Below are 23,006 nucleotides of genomic sequence, written 5' to 3'. Positions count from 1 at the left end.
AGACTCGTTAGGTGCTAGATAATCAGACATTGAAATGCTGAGTTTGTTTCTACCAATGTGCTAAAATTTCAAATCACTGATCTTTTGATTCATTTATTTATCTGTTTATTTATCCCGTTTTATCTTAACAGGGTAGCCCTTTTTAGTCAAGTAAAAAAACAAACTGATTAACAAAGAGGCCCTGCATAAAAACAATACAAAATACTGACAAAGTTATATAAAACGTACCGTAAATAAAAAAAAACACACACACACAAACTCAATACAGAATACAAAAAAAAGTATCATAATGATAAATTGATAAAACTACCAAATCAATTAGTTGCCCGTGCGAGCATCCTGAGATCTACATATTTGTACAAGAGACTGGACAGCCAGTAAGCCACACGATAGCAGAGTGTAAACGACAGAATGACTTGTTTCTCGAGCAATAGAGTGTCTGCGTGCACGTGCCTAAACATTGCAATCCTGTAGTAGTTGTTACGGAGCCCCTAGTGGATATCAGCAACCAATCATTGCCAATGGGAGGCCATTGAGTGGTCTTTCGTAAGTCGATGTTTTAAGAGATCCATATTCGATGTATTGAGTGGCCCACATTCCTACAAGCTTTTCTTCTACATGGGTTCCTCTTTTCCATTAATGCAATTATTTGAACAATTAATCTAGTTCCATAATACATGCATATTATTTGTTGTATAAAATACAATTGTGCGTTTTATTTTCTTTGAATCTCTAACGGTGACAAACATGTACTGTGTTATTGGAAATAAGATTTCATTTGAATTTGAATAAGTCGCCGATCATTACTTGCCGACCAGTTGCCGGTCATTTGCAAACCCTTTCTGAGAGCAGCCGCCCATTCATCATCATTATTTTTGTTGTTGTTGCTGTTGTTGTTGTTGTTCGCAAAACGGTCACAAAGCGCTCCTCAACCGGCCGTCAACTGATTTGCAAATGGTCGGTAACCTCACAGCAACCAGTCCCCATTCAAAACTTATTGGATTGGTCGCCGATTGGTTTTGAATGGTCTCCACAAATGTTACGATACTGGATGCCGGCAGGGATGTCGGCGACCAGTCTTTGCGTATGATGTGACCAGGCAACAAACAGCCCCGCCATAACGGACTGGTCTTTCTGCAAGAACACTAATACAAGTATTACATGGCAGGTTTTTTTTTTTTTTTTGGCCCTGTTGTCTAGGTCACTGTCTAACAAGGGCCGCGAGGGGGCTCAGTCGGTATCGTATCTAGCATGAGTGTTTTTGCAGTCGGGAAGTTTTCTACTATCAAATCAGTCATGAGCGATCACTGGTCTCAAATCTAGAATTCGAATCTGCAGAAAGAGTACTCCGCCGTCAGATTACAGCTCAATGAGGGCGTCCTTGCACTTGGCATCGAAGTAGTCCCGCCAAAACGGACTGATCATTCTGCAAGAAAAAACCGATAGGACCTATTCATATAACGTGACAGGTAAAATTAAATAACTGTGTTGCAACAGAAATTTAACATATCCTTTCTATACGTTCATATCTCGATTTCATAAATTAGAATCAACATTTCGAGTCGCATGAAATGTTCACCTCATGGTACATAACATTTAATTCTTATTTAGTAATATCACCGTTTCCTTTCTCTGTTGTTAGTCACTTCCTGAGAGTTTGTATGATTAATCAAAGAGGTTCCAACTGCTATTTTATTCAGAATGTTTTCGAGGGATGCACAAACGAATTCAGCAAATTCATTTTCTTCTCTCTTTTTTGTCTTTTTTTACTTTAATGATCAGGGTTTGATGCCGCCATTTTCCAGAGCAACCTAAAAGCTTCATTTTGAACTGTAAACTAATGTCGGATATATTCTACTTGCTTATTAATTAATTGGGATGAAATTTCAGCTCATGATAAAGCATAAAATAAGCTAATCCCGTCTAGAAATGTCAGCAAGTGTGGAAAATTAGAGCTGTTATGATGTGAAAACATATCCTGGAAAGCAGATTTTATAACTTTTCCTATTATAAATTCAATGTGTCCCATGACTACCAAGACATGTCTAGTCGAGTAATTTCTATTTCTGTTTCATCTATCTTTGCGCATTTTCAATTCGCGCACCCCTTGTCTCTCTCGTATGTACCACTCATCTTTTATAATAATAGTCAGCCTACACCATCATAAAGACATAATCTTCCTCAGACATGAGATGCCAATCAAAAATTGTCTCCCTATCTGCGCACTAGCGGCAGATCCACTTTGACGCATGCTTCAAATATTTTTGAGTGGCGGCACCAAACATGGGTTCAAGGGGAATAAGGCTTGTGACTTCATATTATCTTCAACGTCCTTAGACTAACAGCAGTGGCAGATACATCTTTTAGTGTGTTTGCGCATGATTTTGTGGAAGGAGTGCAATAATGGCATCGCCCACCTTCGGTCGTTTATTGTTTACACATTTTCAAAATGAACTGAAAAGAAAACAACCACAACGACAGACGAAGACAGAACAAACCTCTTAGGCACCTTCACAGAACTTTAATATAGTACGCTACTAACCCATCCAGGGCCTGATACACGTGAGGGACGAGACTTGCTGGATCCGCGGCCGCATAATTCTTCATGTCACCAGTCAGAGGGCGCTGCGCCCAAAACTGTTTGTCGATCGTCATCCTCTCAAAGATGGCATCATCTTTGAAGGTTGTATCCTCCCCAAGAACGCTACACAGCGCCTTTTGTCCGATGCGATAGGGTCCTCCAATCTTATTGCACTGCTCCATGATCGTCGAGTAGGCAATCTATTTTGATCGAGATAAATGAAGTGTGGATGTAGGTCCACATTATTGTATTAAGCCAAAAAAAAAAAAAAATTCCTGCAACCCTAAATGTATGTTGAGCTCTATTGATGCCTTCTCGTTTGTACCTAACTGAATCACAAAATACATTATAAAAATATGCATCGTGCAGTTTTGAATATTAATGTTTCTCTTTTTTTTTTTCTCCACCCTATGAAGCTCCTCAAAAAAAAAAAATCCTCCGGATTAACTTTATTCGTATTTTAACTGTGACGTCATCCTCCTGTAATATTTGGGCTGAACAATGGCCACAGTTATGTGTCTTTTACCTTCCATTGCTACAATAAAAGAAAATTGTCAAAAACATTTGCATTGAAAAATAACATGTGATGTTGTTGCGATAAATGCAAGTAGCACTAGCAATGAATGATAAGGCACACAATTGTGTCTATTGTTCATCTCAAGAGTTACAGGAGGATGATCTCACAGCTGGAATATGAATAAAGATTTTTTTGAGGATTCTTTTAGAAGTGGGACTTAACAGGTTGCAGAATAAAAATTAAGATTTTTTTTCAGAAATATTTTAAAATGTATGATGCATATTTCCATTACGTATAAAGTGATTTGTTTATGTACAGACCAAAATGCATTAATAGAGGTCAACATACATTATGGATTGCAGGGACCCTTTAACGTGTTTACAAATTCCACAGTCTATTCTGTAAGGGAGACTGCTGTGGTTTTTCTGAAATTTGGACAATCACACAATGAGAAGGTGCCATGATTAATCGTAATGATAAAAAAAAATTGCCCCTGTTAACCTCTTATGGTAACAACCACAGGACAAATATTCATCTACAGACGTCAACTGTTGGTATGACTATGGCGAAATGTCCGTTGATTTTTCTTACCGATGTGTCGAAAACTCCAGCCAGATTGATGCCGAAGTTAGCTCTGAGAGCTGCCGAGTCTTTGCGACAGTCGTGAATAACCTTTGATTGGGAGGATTGAGGGACGATAGTAATTAAATCATTCAAGTCTTCCACATTGGGCACTATATACCGAAACAACACTTATATTTCACATCATTTTAATTAGTAAACTAAAAAAAAAAGACGTCATAAACAATAGCTGAAAAACAACTATTAAACAAACACTACACTTTAATTAAGATAATGATATTGAAATCACATTAACAGAAAATATGACAGATTTTAATCAGCTCATGGAAACAACACCGCCAGATCAGTACTCGGCATATCATGTTTTTAAGATTAGAGGACTCCACTGGAAAAAAAAAAATCACGAACTGCTTTCCTCCTAAAAGTATGTCCAAAGCGCTGAAGGTGGCCGACAAACTATGATTACTAAAGCCCGAGACTTGTATTCCTATCTACAAGATCTAAGTCCCCTTAATATCTAATGCCACTTGAAATAAGTTCCCTCCCTCCAGCCCCCCCCCCCCCCCCCACTCAGGCGGTCAACCGTACACAGGACATTATGCTTGTTCCAGATTCTTAGAGATACCCCCTTTAAGGATGAGAAGGGGTTAGGATTTTGACCCCCTATAACTGGCTTTTGGAAGGGAAGCCAGCAAAATCACCCCCAGTCAAGGTTTTTGTAAGGGAAGCTAGCAAAGTATGGCTGGTGTACTGTATGTGCAGTGCATGTGGCGAAATGTCCTGAAAAGCCCGACACGGCATGCTTTGCAGCAAAACATGCACATCAGTATAAAGACATTCGGGAGATCTTGCAAACACCAAGAAGCCCCATTACCAAGATTACTATTATTCTTTTTTTTTCCAAAACTAATCCTACACACTAAGAAAAAAAGGTTCAATAAGGGAGCTAGAAGGGTTCGAAGTCGCGAAAATGGGTGCAAACTACACGATTTGAGAAAATGGTGGAACTTTGCTTCTTATATGGTTCATTTTGGGTTCGATCTTGCCACGGTCATTGACGGTGCAATATTACGCCCCAAACTAGTCTCAAAACAAAGGCCATCCTATGGTGTTGCTCGGCACTAAAATGCAATATTACATATCCTTGTGCTGATATTATGAACATATATTTTTTGATATCAGGAAACTTAAATTTCTTTCATATTCTATAATCATTCATCGAGAGTATATTTTCAAATTAAGTTGAGTCCATGATGAAAGGGGTCTACTAAAAAAACAAAAGTAGAATACCTGATTGCTTGTCTGGTATTGACCAATCACATTGTACACATAACCTAGGAGGTTTAACAGATGAAGTTCAAACTGGATGTAATTATTCAAATAGTCGTCAGATTTCTATTGCTGTACAAAACAATTCCACAGGTGCATTTGTGCCTTCGCTGATCGGGATTCGATGCCGCCGCCTCACTGAGCAATCTGAAGATTCATTTTGGACGTTTACATAATTTTGGCTATATTTTGCTTCAAATGAAATCCTATACTTTAAGATAAAAACATATAAAACAAAAGTCAATTCTGAACAGAAATATTATTGTGCAAAGTGTTAATCAGAGCTGTTTCATGTGAAAGTGTTTAAACTGTACCCTGGATAGCCGGTTTATTTTATCACTTTTCCTCATGATTCTGACAAAGCAAACTGATATTAATCTTCAAATAGAATTCTCTATCAATAGAAACATCAGATTACTGCCCAGGCATGCCTATTAGAATAATGTTCGTTTTATTTCATTTTTTTTGAGCAATTTCTATTCGTGTATCCCCGTGTCTTTAACATTCACCTAACCTATCTCTTATTGGTTGGGATGTCGAAACGTAATTACCATTACAAAGACATATCTTCCTGTTTGTGGTTCATTCTTGCTAAGGTGCAATATTGAGCCCATAACAAGTCTCAAAGAAAGACCCATATGATGTTGATTGACACTTAAATACAATATTGCATACCGTCGTGGTGCTACAATGTACATGTTTTTTTAAAGACATCATAAAACTTGATGTTCTCCCATAATTTCATACTCATTCATCGGAGCATCTTTAAATGATGTTGAGTCTTTGATGAAAGGGTCTGCGAACAAGCTAACGAAGAATACTTGACTGCTCGTCTGGTATTGACCAATCGAAATGGAATATGTCACAGCATTTCCTGCATGCTTACTGTGCGATGATGGAATCAAACCCTACTACACGCTAAAGATTTTCGTTGCGACTCGATCTCGGGACAGAAAAAAAAAGTCAATATTTTTTCAAGGCCCTCAAATCTGGAATTCCATCCACTCTGATGTGAAATGTAAGAAAACGGTACAAAGTTTTAAGGAAGCTTTAAAACGTATTTTACTTGAAAGGTTTTCTGGAAGTTACCAATATCATTTTACGAATTTATAAGAGACTAGCAAGATAGGGTGTGTTTGTGAAAATGACATCTTGTGTATTGCTAATATGCGCTGGTCCATGTTTTTGTCTGTGTATGCATGTGTGTGTATGTGTGAGTGTGTGTGTGTGGTTGTGTGTGTGTGTGTGCCAATGTTTTTCTCTGTATATACAATGTATTTACTTTTCCGGGATTAGTTTTAAATAAGGCCAATTGCCTTCTCACTCACCCCTTCACTTGATATCTTTTGCTGTTTGTTTGCTTTGTTTGTTTGTTTGTCACATTCATACCATTGTCACATTTTATGTATGCATATTTTATTAAGTGAACGTAAAGGAAATGATAAACTAAAATCATTTAGAGAGCAAACTCGCAGATATATAAGGGTGCAAACTACACGATTTATTTGTAAGGGTTGATTTTTTTCCCCTTTTTTTTCATGGATTCATGCACGGTAAAGCCTAAGGGTAAAATGCATGCACATGAAAAATGTAAGCACATGTTTCCATGTGCTTGCAAACACCACATTTTAGAATGAATAAAGACTAGCTGTGATAGTGGAATTTCTCATGAATAAATAATAAAGCATTAAAACCCTGGCTATTGTTCAACACCAATGTCAGGGTGTTAACCACATACTCCCATACACACCCATTGACCCCTGTGCAAAGTGAAAATTTTGTACAGAGGGTTGGAAATAGAGCAAAATCTGTAACCTAACTGTGAAATTGATCATGGATTTCATGAAACTGATTTGTGTTTTAAACCACCTCCAACGAAATTGTACATTATACAACTATCTCCCATATCAATGATAGTGTTATCTGATATATAGTTACTGAATTATTAAGAATCAAAAGTGGAAATTTTTTTTAAACGCCTATTAATCCATAGAATACATTCGATGCAAAATAATGACATGGATGTTTCCTAGAGTGTCAATTCACGGACCCAGTAGTTTGGTCACCTGGTGTGGGCATGTTCATTCTTTTCTTGAACATGATTTATGAATTCAATGAATTGTTGAGTCGTGCAAACTTATGTGCACATAAGTTGACTCCCAGATGGCTCATTGTACAGCTCGTTCATGCGTGTTTGAGCTGAGCATCTAGCGCAAATTCCATTTCCATAGCAGATCAGCTCTTCTGAGGCTTTTCGTAGCGGCTTACTGCAACTCTGACTTCAAAATTATTTTGTCCACTTCATAATATCAAGACCCCGCAGATTCCTACCACGTGGAAAATGGTGAGTTAAAACATCATCGTAAAGCATGATTTGAAATATCCACAATGTTCTCGACCAAGGCCTTACTCTCGATATTACCCTTCATCAAATTTCTTGTATCTGTTATGTTTTTGATTGTATAGCCATGTCTTATAATGTAGGCTTGCAGGCAGTAATATTAAAATGTTCATTTTAGAGTTCTGTTAAAACTGGCTAGTTTTATGCGTGCTGTTTTCTGTTCTATTTTGTTTTGTTTCGTAACCATTCTGTGGAATTAGAGCAGCTTTAGCGATAAAATGTCTTGCTAAAGACGTCATGGCATTCCGATTTCAGATTTCAGATTCATTTATTGTTCATTTAGGAAATCTTTTTGTTGGTACATGGGCGTGCACATAGGAATATCTACATACATGCATAAACTCACATATATTCATGTACATGTACACATTATAAATGATACAATTTTTACTACATACACAATTATACAAGCATAATTTATACTCACAATACAGTGAACACATACATAATCACAAATTTCAAGTAATTCTTTATATTTACCGATCAACAACAAAACAAAATAGTTAAGAAAACGTGGAATCGGATATTCCTATAGGAAGTGTATCCTTAACATAACCTTTACGCCACCTCCCCCCCCCCCCCCACACACAAACACACATCCCCAAGGATAATACATCGCGTCGTGCCATACCACATTTGATTAATAACGAATAAAAGGAACGGAACTGAAGTTGATGAATAATTGTTGATAAACTTATGGATAAATAGACTAGTGTACTAACTAAACTTATAATGGCAAACATTGCACGCTTATCTTTATGCTGGGATAATTCTCTGTAGTCAGGTAGTGTTAGTGGTAGACTTAAGTTCACCCTGTATGCAGCAAGGCAGTGCATAAAAATTGAACTATACATTAAGCTGCCATGGAGAGAGTTATGTAGTCACATTTACATAAGTTAGCTCTTCTGCAAAATTATTACACACGCATGAACAGTGGCCTTGAACTCATGACACTTGATTTTCCTTTTCAGGTATTCAAGCAAGATACAATAATTTGCGCGCATTCTCCTGATCACGTAAACTGATATGCAATTCTGAAGGACAGAGTGATTCCTCAACAGAATATGTAAGTTTCATTAATGGATTAATCCGTAATACATGTACACTTGTATATGTATTTTCAGGTTATTGATTCATCTAGATTTTCAGCATGTGATATCCGTGAAGTATATTATATTAAAGCGTATTATTACACATGAACGCAGTTTTATCAGTTACTATAACGTAGCCACCGTTTAGTGGGTTGCGGAAAATTTGATAAGACTATAGTGCAATTTTTGATACCATCTATAATCGAGAGATATGTTACTCAAGTGGACCATTGCGATCATTCATTCTTGCCTTTTCCGTTCTACGTCTTCTCAGTTTTTTTGGACTTTTTCCTGAAAACTCCATGATGGATTGTAACTCATACAGGCAGCATCTCTACCCCGCAAGAATCTTTTTTTTTTTCATTTTTTATTTATTTATTTATTTATATATTATTTATTTTATTTTATATTATTTTATTTATTATCATTATTATTCATTTATTTTTATTTATTTATTTTTTTTTATTTTTTTTTTTTTTTTGGGGGGGGGGTAATCTTCTTTTCTGTAACCAGTATTATCAAAGTAAATCAAATCAATGTTATGAATAAGTAGAGGGGGCTATATTTTCACTTTTTTGTGTGTGTGGTAGCAGGATTAGAGGTGTCAACCATAATGGGCATCATTACACCCATTGCCATGGCCAGCACCCGGACCATCATCTGTGGCAAGCTCAGCAACGGCTGAATGTCTTACTCCTTTCCTCACTGTGTAAAATATACAGCAAACTGATGTTAAATCAGAGCTACCAAGTCTCACGCTGAGGTCTATAAGTCTTACTCCTTTCCTAACTGTGTAAAATATACAGCAAACTGATGTTAAATTGGCATGTAATTTGATGTTGTCTTACTTTGTTATTTTATGTTATGAAGACTTTGAGTTGGTCAGGAAAAATGTGGGAATATTTGAATATGCCCTATGTCATAAATGTATGCAGGCCTACATAAAAGGTGTGTATTTTCATCTCAGTCCAAATTCGCCACATTTTTCTTTTCAACATGACTTTACTCAGGCTATTCCACATTTATTCTTTTTTTTTCAGCTCTAACTTAGTGATGTCGGCATGCTGTCTCCTAATTCCCCGTCTGCCTGGAGAGGACATGCTGTATGTCTGTGACAAAGTAAGTGCTGCACTTTTATTTTTTTTATGGGAGACGGGAATTCCATCTGCTTTGTGACTAGAAATATAAGAGGAATATTTCTTTGCAACATTATCATGTTTTACTTATATGACAAAGAGCTGAAATAAATCTATCCGACCGGATTTGTTTAGAAACCAATATCAAAGCTTAAAGGGATGGTATAGTATTGGTGGAGGTGAGGATTTGGGCTTTTAACTTTTTGTGATATACCAAGAACCTACTTATGAAATAATAGAGAGTATGCCATTCTAAGAGGAATTCTAAAGATTATTTGATGAAAATTGGTTTTGAAATGGATGAGCCATCCAAAAACAAAATAAAACGCAGCGATCGTGATAAAAAGTGAGTCCTATATTATATTATTATTGCTCTGTTTTGGATATCGCAGCTATTTCAAAACCATTTCTCATTATTTCAGCAAAAGACGTTAGAAACCTGAAGTAGATCTATGCAATCAATTTAATTTTCCATTTTCTGGTCAATGGTCATAGTTGCAACCTGTTAGTTTATGTAAGCAACAAAACCGCCTATAGTGTAAACGACCTATTTCCTTCGAAATTTTATTCAGTCATTATTTATTCATGCCAAAATCTCTTTCAGAACCTGGCAGGACTAAATCCCACAATCTTCACTGTGAATGCTGCGCACTATTTGGCTGGATGGTTGTGAAATCTGCCCGAATTCCTGTATACAATCGTGTCTTCCTTCGCTACAATGTTTCCGGCCTGCTGTGCTCTGTGGCTTTCAGTATCCCAGACAAGGCAGAAACACCCGATGCATACTTCAGCAGTACATTGCAAGCCTTGATCTGAACAGGCAACTATCACGAAGAAAAACCTACGGCATTTCATTAACAATATTGTTCAATAATTGTCTTGATATAGTTTACCAGCCTAAAGTTTTCATGGTGTATACTTTTACAAGGAATTGTCACCAGAGAAATGATGTTGTTCAGCTTGTCCCTCCGTTCGTACATCAGTCTGTTATCGATTATGGCAACGTTGTATCACGAAGGGAAATGAAACGAAAAGTACAAGTGGACAAGTTAATGCAGGGAGATTACTTTAGCAGTTGAACACATCGTCACAAATTGAGGAATATCGGAAAATCCGTTGAAGAGCTATATATACACATATATTTAGAGTTTCAGTGCCGCCATTACGAGATGAGAAAGCTACATCTTTGACGTCAACCATGGAAAATTATATAAAGAAATGTAAAGAAAATAGGCATAGTTTCACGTTTCTAGCATTACAAAAGGAGCACTTGATTTACTTCTTCCAGAAGGGGGTGGGGGTAATATTACCCTTAACATTATGGCAACGACAAATAAGTGGAGGCAATTTGTACTTTTCATTTAGAATCAGATTTTATGGAATTCCCTTGATATTTTCGTCATATACGTTTCCATACATGAAAGTGACACTGAAACTTTAAAAAATGCATAACTTCCACTGGATCATACGATTTTCCATGTTCACTTATGTGTTCTTATGATATTGCTCCAATCCACGGGTACATTTGGGTTTCATTCCCCTTTAAGTACTGTTTGAGGTATCCAAATGAAACTTTGCATATGTATGTACGATTGGATGAAGTTACTTCTACCACCTTGTGGGTGCCAGCGTTCAAGGTCAAATATTGTAGGTCATTGTCAAATTCTACAATGTCATTTCGTGCTCTTTCTTTGTATCTCACCTTGTAAGCACTGTCGACATAGTATTGTGGTGTTCTTTTAATAACTTTCCACACTTTTGAGCTATATGACCACCAAATTCACTCCCCAGAACATCTAAAGATGGCTGTCAAGTGTTGATATTGGTGAAGTCCGACTCCGTCAACAGTCAAAAAGTCAATGAGCTTACATTTGAAAATCAGTGTAATCACAAATTCGATATGTGGGCAAGACATCACTTCGCTTTTACCTTGTTAGATGGTGAATATTTGTGAAGCTTCCGTTTCTAATTCATACAGCATCAGCATACCTTATGTCTGAGAATAGTGGTAAAGAAGATTAGATACTTTGGCAACAGCGTGTAAAATTCGCAAAATTTTATTTTGTGCCTTATTTGCTGAACAAACGTCGTAGGAGGACTACAACCTGCCAGGCAGTATGGCGGAACAATTACTCTATTATTAGCGTCATAGAATAAATGACAATGATGTAGTTCTGAAGCATGCTATTCATTAGATACTTTTGCAATGACTCCATGTATACTTTTAATCGAACTAGGTATATAATCATCAATGTCTTGTACTTGAATAACGACAGAATGATTTCGGTGAGGAAAGTTTTCTGTCACGTCATTTAGGAATAAGGGAACGTGTCAATATTATGCTATTTGTTCCATAGTTATTTCTGAAGTGGTTAAATGTATTTTCCTTAAAAAAAAATCATTTTATATATACCTACGTTGCATCCAGATGCTTATTCGTTGAAAAATATGGGCAATGTATTCAAAGGACAAAGATCATACACTAATGGGCCTAGGGTATACAACATTTCACTCGTTGTTGTTGTTTTGCTTTGTTTTGTTTTGTGGGGTTTTTTTGCGGGGGAGGGGGGGGGGACACGGTTCAAAGTGTCCTGAAACCTTGTATAATACATGCATTTAGTCATGTATGATGCCAAACTGTTCCCGCTCATACAAATGCAGCCGTTTCAAGGAAATAACATAAGATTATTCTTATACTCCATGATTTGGTAATGTTTAAGTGGTTCATAAGAGTCCAGTGAAACTGTGTACAGAACAAAAAGTGGATTTGACAATGGTATACGATATCCGCAATTTACTCTTTGACGGGGTCTATCATCCGATTAATATGTATAAGCACGGTAGTCCCCTATTCGGAAACTACAAGTTAGATAAGCTGCAATCATTTTGCACGCGACCATGGCGTTATAGCCAAAGGTGATCTGCAAATCCCTGTGTGCCTACAGAGGATTGGAAAACGTAACAACTTTCTATGTATAGAACAACGAAACAGAAAGTGGTGCATGTATTATTCTCAGTCACTTTGTTAGTCATTATGATGATTTGCTCATTGCAGTTCCGGAATCTCAGCTCGAGGGACTCGAATTGATCACCCAAAACAAAATCTGAATACATAACCATGATAACTGCGATTCTGCCTAGTCTCCACTGGTAGCCCATAAGGGCTGGTATCAAGTTCGATTTTCATATTATAATTATACCTTGTATTTAGATGTTTTCATCGAAATGCCCGTATACCTGAATATGGTATGCGTATGTCAGTTAAGTATCTAAACCATAATAAATTGTAGTCGTAATCTAAGTGCCAAGAATCTCGTGATTTGAATAAGTGTGAACACCAAGACATGTCGTGATAAGGACTTTAAGACAATTGGCATCGTCATTATAAAACAAACTCCTAATTGTAAGACATGTTTTAAATTTTAGATAAATTCATGTCTATGCTGGAAACATATCTTTTTGATGATTCATGATGACGTCACTGTTACATGAATATTGTACGCATGGAAATATGCAGGCCTATTCGTTTAAATGCATACAAACAACTTGTTAAATCCTCTTACATTTTCTTTTTTTTTTTAATATGGTGCATACTTTAGAAATGTACGTAGCATGCTTTTGTTTTTTGAGGCTTTGTGTACTGGCAAAAAGCATATTTTATTCTTATAGATTATGTGAATAAGTACGTATTCAAATACGTTTTGAATAAAACGTATCCAGACAATTAATGTATATCATATTTTTACCTCTTCCTTCATGCAGATGTATGCTCTTGCCTAGAGGGTTTGTTTGATAGATAGTGATAGTGCTCACCTCATTGGAAAGGTAATTGGGTAAATATTTGGTTTTAGTATGTCATTCAAACACAACTATAAGTTAACTTCTACATTAACATTTCAAAACTCACAAATTCCACGCACACATTTCATGACTCACAAGATCCAAATTACACCAATCTTATTTACTTTGCAGAGTGCAACAACAGCATAAGTTTGATATACTGAGCAAACAGGCTTGCATTAGTTCGCACTATTCAAGGTTTAAAGTAGTTAAGTAACCAAATTGTACCTTGTTATGTGATGCTAAGTATATTTACCTTGTAGGTATAATGTTGCAAATATGTGGTGCTTATTTCATCCATAACTGCTGCAAAATTGCTTCTTTAAAGGAGCCAATCAGTGTCACTGCCTGTTCCTCTAGAGACGCAATATTGCCCAGTAATCTCAAGGTTCACTTGAGGTTATACTGGGCAACATTGCGCCTCTAAAGGCGTAGACAGTGACACTGACTGGCTCCTTTAAAGAAGCAATTTTGCTGCAGTCATGGATCAAATAAGCACCACATAGGTGCAACATTATACCTATATATATGGCACAAAATCGCACCCTCAAAAGAGGCTACAATCTTGGAACTTAGGGTGCTTCTTTGCACCCTCACGAAAGGTGTAAAGTTGCACCAAAAGTAGAGGCAAGAGAGGGTGCAAAGTTGCGCCGAAAATTAAAGGGAGAAAGATCGCACCCTCAAGAAAGGTGCATCTCAGCACCAATTAGTGTGGGTGGAAAGATGCACCCTCAAAAAAAGGGTGCAACTTAGCACCACTTAGTGTGGGTGGAAATATGCACCCAAGGGAACCACTTCGCACCCTCAATAAAGGGTGCAATGTTGCACCTTCTTTGGCGGTGCAAAGGTGCACCCACAGGTTGCAAGGTTATACCCTTGCGCAAGGTACCACTTTTGCACCCATTTCTCGAGGGTGCAAGATAACACCCATAGGGAGCCACCAGTGTGACATCACTTTGCACCCTTAAAAGGTGCAAGAATGAATCATTTTTTCTTAGTGTGTAGAATCACAGTGTAAAGCACTCCACCTACCTTGATGGTGTTAGGATCCTCTAGCAGCTGTTTTAGTTTCCCAGATTTCAGAAGGTTATGGTTCTTTTTGACATCGAAAATGTACACGTGACCATCCATGGGTGCCAGCTGAATGAGAGTTATGGTTCGATCTGGACGGCCTTGAAAAAAAAATCAAATTTTTGTAAGTTTGTTCATTATGTATTCGACAACTTGATCTAATAATCGTGAAATGACATCTGCGCTGAATATGCTTGAAACTTGTATACAATCTTGTAAAAGTCCCTGACTGTTGAGGTACCTAAGTTGCTTAATGCGTTTTATTTTATTTCGAGGGCTGAATTAGGCCTACTGGTAAACATTCACCCGTAAAACTTACCGAAATTTACTCCTTCGCAATCGACAGCAACTACTTTTTCTCTGGGTGCCGCTTTCGTCAGGATAGGATCCAAGATGGCGTCCATGTCTTCTGGAGTTTCTACCACACGTGCGCCCTCAATAACGTCGATTATCTCGCTCATTCGTGGCTGCTGCTTCCTACACGCAGCAAATCTTCGCTTCATTTCGCTTCCGATTTCCTCTTCATCGAAGCCCCGGTACAGCTTCAATTTCCCGGCAGAGAACTCACAGTAAACTCCAGTGAGGCAGTCATCAATGAAGCGACGCAGGGAACTTGCGTCTTCTAAGAAGAAGCCAGTTGCTTTGCAGCGCCATAGATTGATGAATGTGGGGAGATCGACCACATTCCACACTGACAGTATCTGTCGGATGGAAACAAGGAGTTTGGCCGTTTGCAGCCGACTGCGGCCCTCCGGAACTTGAAGCTGGTCAGTGGTCATGTCCATGTAGCCAGCTGGAGAAGAGAAGGCGGCAGGACGTGGGGCTGTTGTGACGTCACGTTGCACGTCAAACACGTTCCATTTACTATTTCCTCTCCGATATTGCGCGGGCAAATCTGACGTCTTCTCGAGAACCATGATCACCCTGTCCCCTGAAAGAACGATGAAAAATTTGTACAATATATATGATTATCGGCTACGCATACTATAATAATTATCATGGTAACATGTTTTATGTTACAGGGTTTGTTAAAACCGTAATTTACAACAATCAACAATCATCAATTAGTGACAAATAGGCCTAGTTTGCTTGGTACTGAAGTCATTATGTTTACTATTTTTGGTCGTGTTCTAAAGAGGGTCGCACGATTAATATTGGACAAAACATAGTGACACACCGTCGGCTGGTTTATTAAAAAGTCTTAAATGGATGACACTAGATAAACTTTTCGAGTTCAGTTGCGTTATGATGATATATAAATGCGTTCATAACTTAACACCTTCTTACCTTCAGGTACACTTAGACCCCGTTTACAGGCGGGGCTGGGCCGAGCCGCGGCCGAGCCCGGCCTCAATTGCGGGGCCGAGCACCGCAATTCTGTCCGTTTACAGTGCCGGGCTCGGCCCGGGCTTTTAATTCAAACCTTTCAATATTTTGTCTTTGTGGCGCTCTGCTTGTAAACAAACGCAATTTGGTATAGTCTGGTTTCCAGACCCTTTGCCAACTGGACTCCGTGGCGACGAAGTCGCCGTTCGGCAAAGGCCTTTGCCGAAGGAAAAATCCTTTGCAGGACAAAACCACCTTAAACTATACTAGTTTTCGACGTTGAGGGGGTTAATATTCTGAATAGCGAAATAGTACGTGCAGAGGGGTAAGCACTATCTGGGCACCCGTCCCGCTTCATCATGAATATTCATCAGGCAGTAAGATACTGTACTAGTAGTGGCAGAACGCTGGATACGTGCCATAGAATGTAAAAACGTATTGCCGGGAAATATAAAAATCTCGAAAAACTGCATCAACGGGGAATGTTAAAACGTCTCGCCGGGAGATGGAAAAAATGTTCAGTTTTGCCGGGAAATGGAAAAACGCTGCCGGGAAATGGAAAAAATCATGTATTTCCACGGTATTACGGATACATGTAGATGATGAATATTCATGATGAAGCGGGACTGGTGCCCAAATAGTGCTTACCGTGCAGAGGGTCTGGAAGTCAGACTAAATTTGGTACCGCTTTTGGCCCAGTTTGCGTTTACAGTGAGAAAAGGCCGGGCTCGGCCGCGGCTCGGCCGCGGCCGAGACTACCTCCAGAGCTTAACCAAATGCGTGGCCGATTTTGGCCCCGCATTTGGCCTTTTGCGCGTTTACAGTGAAATGAAGGCCGGGCTCGGCCGCGGCCGAGCCCGGCCTTTTCACTCACTGTAAACGGGGTAAACGTTAAGCCTAGTGATGTACATGAACATCACACAAGGCTAATGGACTGTGGAAGTCTACGTGTGCCAAGATTTCGCTCTGATTGTCATAAGTGTAGCCCAATTATCATGATCGTATCTTCTTTACTTGAATGGAACAAGCTAGATTATTCAATCAGATCAGCTTCTTCCATGTATTCATTTAAGAGATTGTTTAAACAAAGTTGTTATTTGTAAGTTACACACCAAATTTATTCTGGGCTAGCTAATCATTCCTGCACAATAGCGATTTCATTGTTATATCGGCATTCTAGTGAACTCTTGTTGTGGCATAATCAATAGGTGAGTTGGCTCAGTCGGTAGCGCGTCTGCCTCCGACCCAAGCGACCCGGGTTCGAACCCGAGTCTGGACTGAGCAATGTTGTGTGTAATCATACCGTCCCCTCTAGCATGTCTAGCAAGAGGCAAAACACTCTGTCCCTCGGATAGGACATAAAATGGAGGTCCCGTGTGTGAGAAAGTCACAACTCATGCACGTAAGAGATCTCGCTTCATTCATTCATCGCAAAGAGCAATGTGTCTAACCCGGTGAGCATTTTTTTTTTCATATATCTGCCCCACTAAAAGAGTTGAAAGAGCAGGGTGTTTAACCCGGTAAAGTTTGTCCCGCCTCACATCCAACTGGACCCCATTGAAGACCAGCTTAGCATAGCTGAATATGGCTTATCCAGCCATCTTCTCAGATGGAAAATGAACAAACAAACAAACAAACAAACAAACAATATACACTGTACTTTGCAATGTACAGTGTTTATCTATATGTTATCTTCTGTATACGTTTTGCTATCCACTGTACATAATTGACATTCATCAATATTATTCAGGGCTCCATGGAAGACAACTACTTATTGGTGAATGGGCTACCCTGACAAAATATTAGAATTAAATGCATAAATAAATAAATAAAAACAAGTTTCAGTGCGTAACGCCTCAAGCCTTTGATTCTATGATCTCCATTCCTTCCTCATCTTGTTGAATAAATTCGGATTTATTCTATATAAATTATAAATAAAAAAAATGTAAATTGCTAAGCTTTCTTACGATTTCAGATGTAGTCTCATGAAGACATTGCTTGCTTCTAAACGACGATTCTGCGTTAACTATCATCAAATTTACAGTGGCTTTGAACTGTGCTAAATGATATGCATATTATGATCGATTTAAAGTGCTCTGAACTTTTATTTGAAATAGGAGATATCACCTCCTTTACCCACTCAGCCACTGCTAGGTTGCTTCGCTCTGTCAATGAGGATATTCGACACCGATCAACGTGCCGATTGTCTCCAGCCAAATAAATCTATATCTTAATGCTATGTTATTCTTTTTTACATAAAAAACATCGTGATCCGTCTGATCGATACTCATGCAACCTTCTCTCCAAAGCAATCCTGTTTCTCTTGGCATATAATGATTCTACACAAGGTGTTTAAATGGATATTCAAGGCCCATGACGACATGACTAAGAAAATGTTCATGGAAGAGTTGCTCACACACTGAACTTTGTAGGTACAGATACCCGTTCTTGCTGTAGGTACAATCTACTTGTTGGAGGCTATGTTGCTTGACTTGACTGAACGAACCAATATCCGTGCTTCAAAGCTTATAAACCCCAACCGCAACAGTTGTCATAACACTTGTCATAATTCATTGTTAATTAATACATAAAGTGAGCACTTTATGAGTTTATACACTTCACTCTTTTATTCCCATTATAATGTATTCATGTAACGTGAGTGGCTTTTTTCTACTCTCCTACTTTGACTCTCAAAGAACAACAATAGGAACTACTTGCACAAAACATTGAAATTGTCTTTCGTTTTCAGAGTACAATGGATCTCCGTTTTATAGGGGTTTTCCACGTCGAGGAGATGCGAACTTCGGTTGTCAATGCTATACTTATGTAACTGAACATTAACTCAAAATTTCAAGCCTGTCGAGAGTTCGGGCATCGCGGGTCTATCGAGAGGCAACCAGAGCGATCTGATATGGGGAACGGGTGCGGAGGCCAAAGATGACATGAGCAGCGGGTATCAAATATACCAGGACGTCATCCCTGCGTATACCTGAGGAGGATTTTGCTTTCGAGTCATCCAAGGTATGATATATCAAGTTATGCATTTGTAATCTTTTCCGTTCATTTGTATATATCTACCCAGAAAAAGGAATTTCTCTTATTCAAATCAAACGCTGTAGATGCAAAAAATATGAAGATCAAACTTTCTTCAAATATTTATGCAGTTAGTTTTGATTGGGTTTTTTTTCTCAGTCAGAGAAGCGGAGTAGAAAAAAATGCCTCTCACGTGACACATAATTGTACAATGTCTACAGTAGTGCAGATTGGTTGTTCTCAGAGTGTTAAATATCATGTAGTTGGAATATCTAACAATTTACAGAATGATACTAGTAGCCATGAGCCACTATCGATTATAAGGTCAGTTAACCGACACAACAAAAACCGACAAAATATTGCTGATATGAATGTACATGTCATATCCAGTATTCACAAACAAGTTACACATTTATCTTGATGTCAGAATTGATGGATATCTCAAAACTAATAGGACGAAATACAATTTTTTCTAAGTTGTCATAAAACTGCTATACAAAGCAGATTTTGACATTGTTACGTTGTTTGGAAAATCACAGACTTAACAAAATTAAGTCACAAGTTGACAGTCATGGATATCAATAATATCGACAGTATCTGACATAATTACTTTATATGATCAATATTGTACGTGCATTCCACGACACGCAGTAACTGATATCTTTGCATAAGACAACGGTATCATATTAGTGCATAGCATGCATGAAATAGCTCATGGTGGTGTTGTTGTGTTTTTTTTTTACTTCCTCCTTGCCTTTGTCAGCTGTTGATAAAAAAAAAAAAAAAAAAAAACCTCATAGACAGCTCAGACATAGATTAAACGTCTTCCGACTTCCAATTATGTTGATTTCTGCTGATGTAGCTGATCACAAAATCCGGAACTGTTTGATCAAAACCTGTATTGCGAATATCTGATCATTGTATTTTTTTTTTGTTAACTTTGCGTTCATCCCTTAAGCCCTAACCCCAACCCCCCCCCCCCCCCCCAGAAAAATCCGTGTCTTTTCTGCTGCTTCAACTGTAAGGTCAGATGAAATAAGTGTCACAGTTCCCTAAAGTTATCTTCTATGACTAATGCAGAAACTCACACAGTAGCCAGACAAGTCTCATGGAATAAAAGCTCATAATCTTTTAATCATTATAATAATGGCTATCTGAAAAGAAAAAAGGTCAGGGGTTGAATTTCTGTCAAAACGTGTGGAACTGTATTCCATAAAAGCCGTCTTGCTGTTGTCAGATGGTGCATCTGGTTATGGTCAGTGATGTACATACCATCAGACACTGTGATGCTTATTTTTGCAGATTGATAACATCACGACGGACAGGATTTTTTTTTTTTAGTGGAGCTTATTGATGCAGAAAGTAAATCAAAATTAAATGATTAAATCATTTGAAACATATTTGATCTTGATTTGTGTTGTAAACACTATTAACATCAGCAGAAGTCATCATTCAATGGATTTTCACACGAAAGGGAATTGGCTGTTGGGGGCCTTTAATGAAATCTAAGTCATGATTCAGGTATCTCTTTTAGAGCTGAACATCACAAAGGTGTGAAAGAATGAAATGGACATTTCGGATGGGAGTGAAATATTGGGTTTCATTGCATTTAGTAACAGTAGACGCACATTAACATAGGCATAGACATGATCCCGATTGTATAAACATTCGAGAACCAGCTTTTCATCACAAGGTTGAAATGACATGAAAATGAAATGATACCAACGGCGAAAGAATTACTTCATATGACTGCAAAGTCGTGAAAAATAAGTAAGTATATAAGTAAATTTTCCCGAATTTCTGGACTCACAAGCGCTTGTAATCTCAGTCATAATATAATTATTTTGACAACCTTATGTCAATTTCAAGCATCTGGTAAGTTTGTATTTGATGGCATTCGCCATGAATAGCTTTTTTATGCTTATGAGGGCAGAAAACATTTGACACTTGTTTCAAAAATTTGTGTTTATCTTCCCAAACTAACACATTCTCTTTTTCTCTATAATTATGTCTGTCTCTTTCTCTGTCTTTTCGCACACTCACACTTTGTCATTTTATCTCACGTCTTTCTGATTGAAAACAGCTACAGCAATCTCCTAACAGGTTGGAACATATCATCTGTCCCTGTCTTACTATTGTAGTAATAGGACGAAATCCAATACCTTTACGTATGAAGTTGGTAAGGTCATCTATTTTGGCGTCCATCGCTCTCCGTATGGCCGAGCAATGCATCCGGGCACTGTCTCCACGAAACCCCTGTCCCTCAACACCAATTATGGCGTACTGCCTCATTACCTGTACGACAGTGCCAGAGACGCCGTGCATTCGTTGGCGGTCTGCGGGTCGTACCCCCTCACTACTGGCCATGATTGTCAGTGCAAGAAAAGAGCCAGAATCAAGAAAATGAGGAATATTTGTACTGTGGACCACCTGGAAAGACGCTACACCGGCCAGCAAGCGGGTACCGTACGATATTGCACTCCTTCTCAAGAGCACTGCACGAGGATAAAATGTTCAACATATCACTGACGAAAAATTATCTGATGTTAATCATGGCGCATTGCACTCAATTCTTATACTGAGGGAACGCCCATTTCGCAGTCATGGGAACAACACTTACGAGTATTCTATGTTCTCATTGGGCCACTGTAAACGCGTAAAATATCAATTGATCAACGTTGGGAATCCCAACATGGGTATTCCCAGAAATAGACAAGAACACGCTTGATTATGATAGCATTGCCTTACTACCTTTTGAAGTGCGGATCAGTTTCCTCGTCTAGGTATAGCAAAATGTGATAACGGTATTTGGCCGTGCAAAATGTTGATATTAGTCCTATAAAACTCCGATAATTGTTATTGAAATGGGGTGAGATTCAATTTCAGAACGCACACTGCTCATGTGTTGCTGAATTTAAAACAAAACGACAACAATTGCAAAGTGTAAAATTATTTCACTGTTTTTCAAATACGGTAATATCTTTTACTTACATCAGCAGTGATTATGGTTCATGTCGTCACTATTCCTAAATGCAGTGTACATTATGGTAACTTCATTTCATCAACTATACATTTGTGTGTACACTGAGTGATAAATGATCGCATACAATTGTCATTTTATCATGATCTAAGAACCTAGATCTACGAGAAGCAAGAGATGAAATCGAAATGTAATTGTGTCTACGTCCAGTTGACGTAGTACTAACTACACAGTGATACACCTAGTGTACGTTCACACCTGCATTCCCTTAGTCATATCGGCAAAGACAACAGAACGTGAAATTCTCCGCCCAGCCTTTTTCATAACGCATCACAACATATTTTACAGTCAAAATTGCACCTTATCACCTGTATACAGTAAAACAAAGAAAGGCACCTTTGGAACAACAAATATCTAACCCTCTATCTACACTTCAACTGAATTAGAATGCAGATTCTTACTGTAATGGTTCGGCAATGATAAGGCACCAACAATATTTATTAAAGGGAGCTTGTTACAGTAAACAGATCATGTACAGAATAATCTTGCGGTATTATGGATATGACTAGTTTTTGACACTTTCTCCTTTTTTCTTTCTTTTTCTTTCTCTTCTTTTTTTTTTGTGGGTGGGATGTGTGTATAAAGAAAGAATGATAAGATCGGTGTACTATTTAATAACAAATAGGTGAATAATATTAATCTAAGTTTAGAAATGCGTCGGTGATATGACCGCTTTCCTCGGATAATGGAAAAGTATAGTGATAATATTATGCGGTATTGAGGCCTATATTCTATTCCGAATTGAGTGAATATAATACGTGTGCAATGTGAATTACTGTCGTCACAGTTAATCATACAGAGATATTCATTATTAGTCTCTTTACTTTGTGTTCGAATTCTCATTTATACTCGAATCGAACCCCATGCTATAGAAATTAAAAACATCTCACGCAGCCAACAGAACCAATGGGCAACACATTCCACATGATAATGTTAGATAGGTTACTTTGCATATCCCTCACAAAAATTCCAACGGCAGATTAGAAGTGGTATGTCAAGGGTGTAGTGAATGGTAAAGGTATTTATAATGGTATTTCAGTAGTGAACAATATGTCATTC

At 38.1% G+C, this 23,006-nt stretch overlaps 1 protein-coding gene across 1 annotated transcript; it reads right to left on the bottom strand.

The window, feature by feature from the left end:
* Positions 1 to 1,320: 1,320 nt before the first annotated feature.
* Positions 1,321 to 21,413, bottom strand: LOC139724053 (uncharacterized). Its single transcript, XM_071635258.1, has 6 exons — positions 21,070 to 21,413; positions 14,868 to 15,479; positions 14,510 to 14,649; positions 3,690 to 3,770; positions 2,543 to 2,781; positions 1,321 to 1,426 (listed from the first exon to the last, which is right to left on the bottom strand). Exons 1-6 carry the CDS (start codon positions 21,272 to 21,274, stop codon positions 1,360 to 1,362), a joined length of 1,344 nt encoding a protein of 447 aa, XP_071491359.1. The 5' UTR covers positions 21,275 to 21,413; the 3' UTR covers positions 1,321 to 1,359.
* Between the last annotated feature and the right edge of the window lie 1,593 nt (positions 21,414 to 23,006).

The sequence above is a fragment of the Diadema antillarum genome, unplaced genomic scaffold, assembly GCF_040938485.1.
Source record: "Diadema antillarum isolate AM-2024a unplaced genomic scaffold, OU_Dant_1.0 scf00000205, whole genome shotgun sequence".
Lineage (NCBI taxonomy): Eukaryota > Metazoa > Echinodermata > Echinoidea > Diadematoida > Diadematidae > Diadema > Diadema antillarum.
This window is presented reverse-complemented; position numbering and strand designations above follow the sequence as displayed.

Excerpts from the sequence above, each read along its gene's own strand:
- LOC139724053 (XM_071635258.1), bottom strand. The coding sequence starts at position 21,274 with ATGGCCAGTAGTGAGGGGGTACGACCCGCAGACCGCCAACGAATGCAC. Across the intron at positions 15,480-21,069 it reads TACCAACTTCATACGTAAAG|GGGACAGGGTGATCATGGTT; the intron begins GTATTGGATTTC and ends TCGTTCTTTCAG. Across the intron at positions 3,771-14,509 it reads AGGATCCTAACACCATCAAG|GTTATTCACGACTGTCGCAA; the intron begins GTAGGTGGAGTG and ends TCCCAATCAAAG.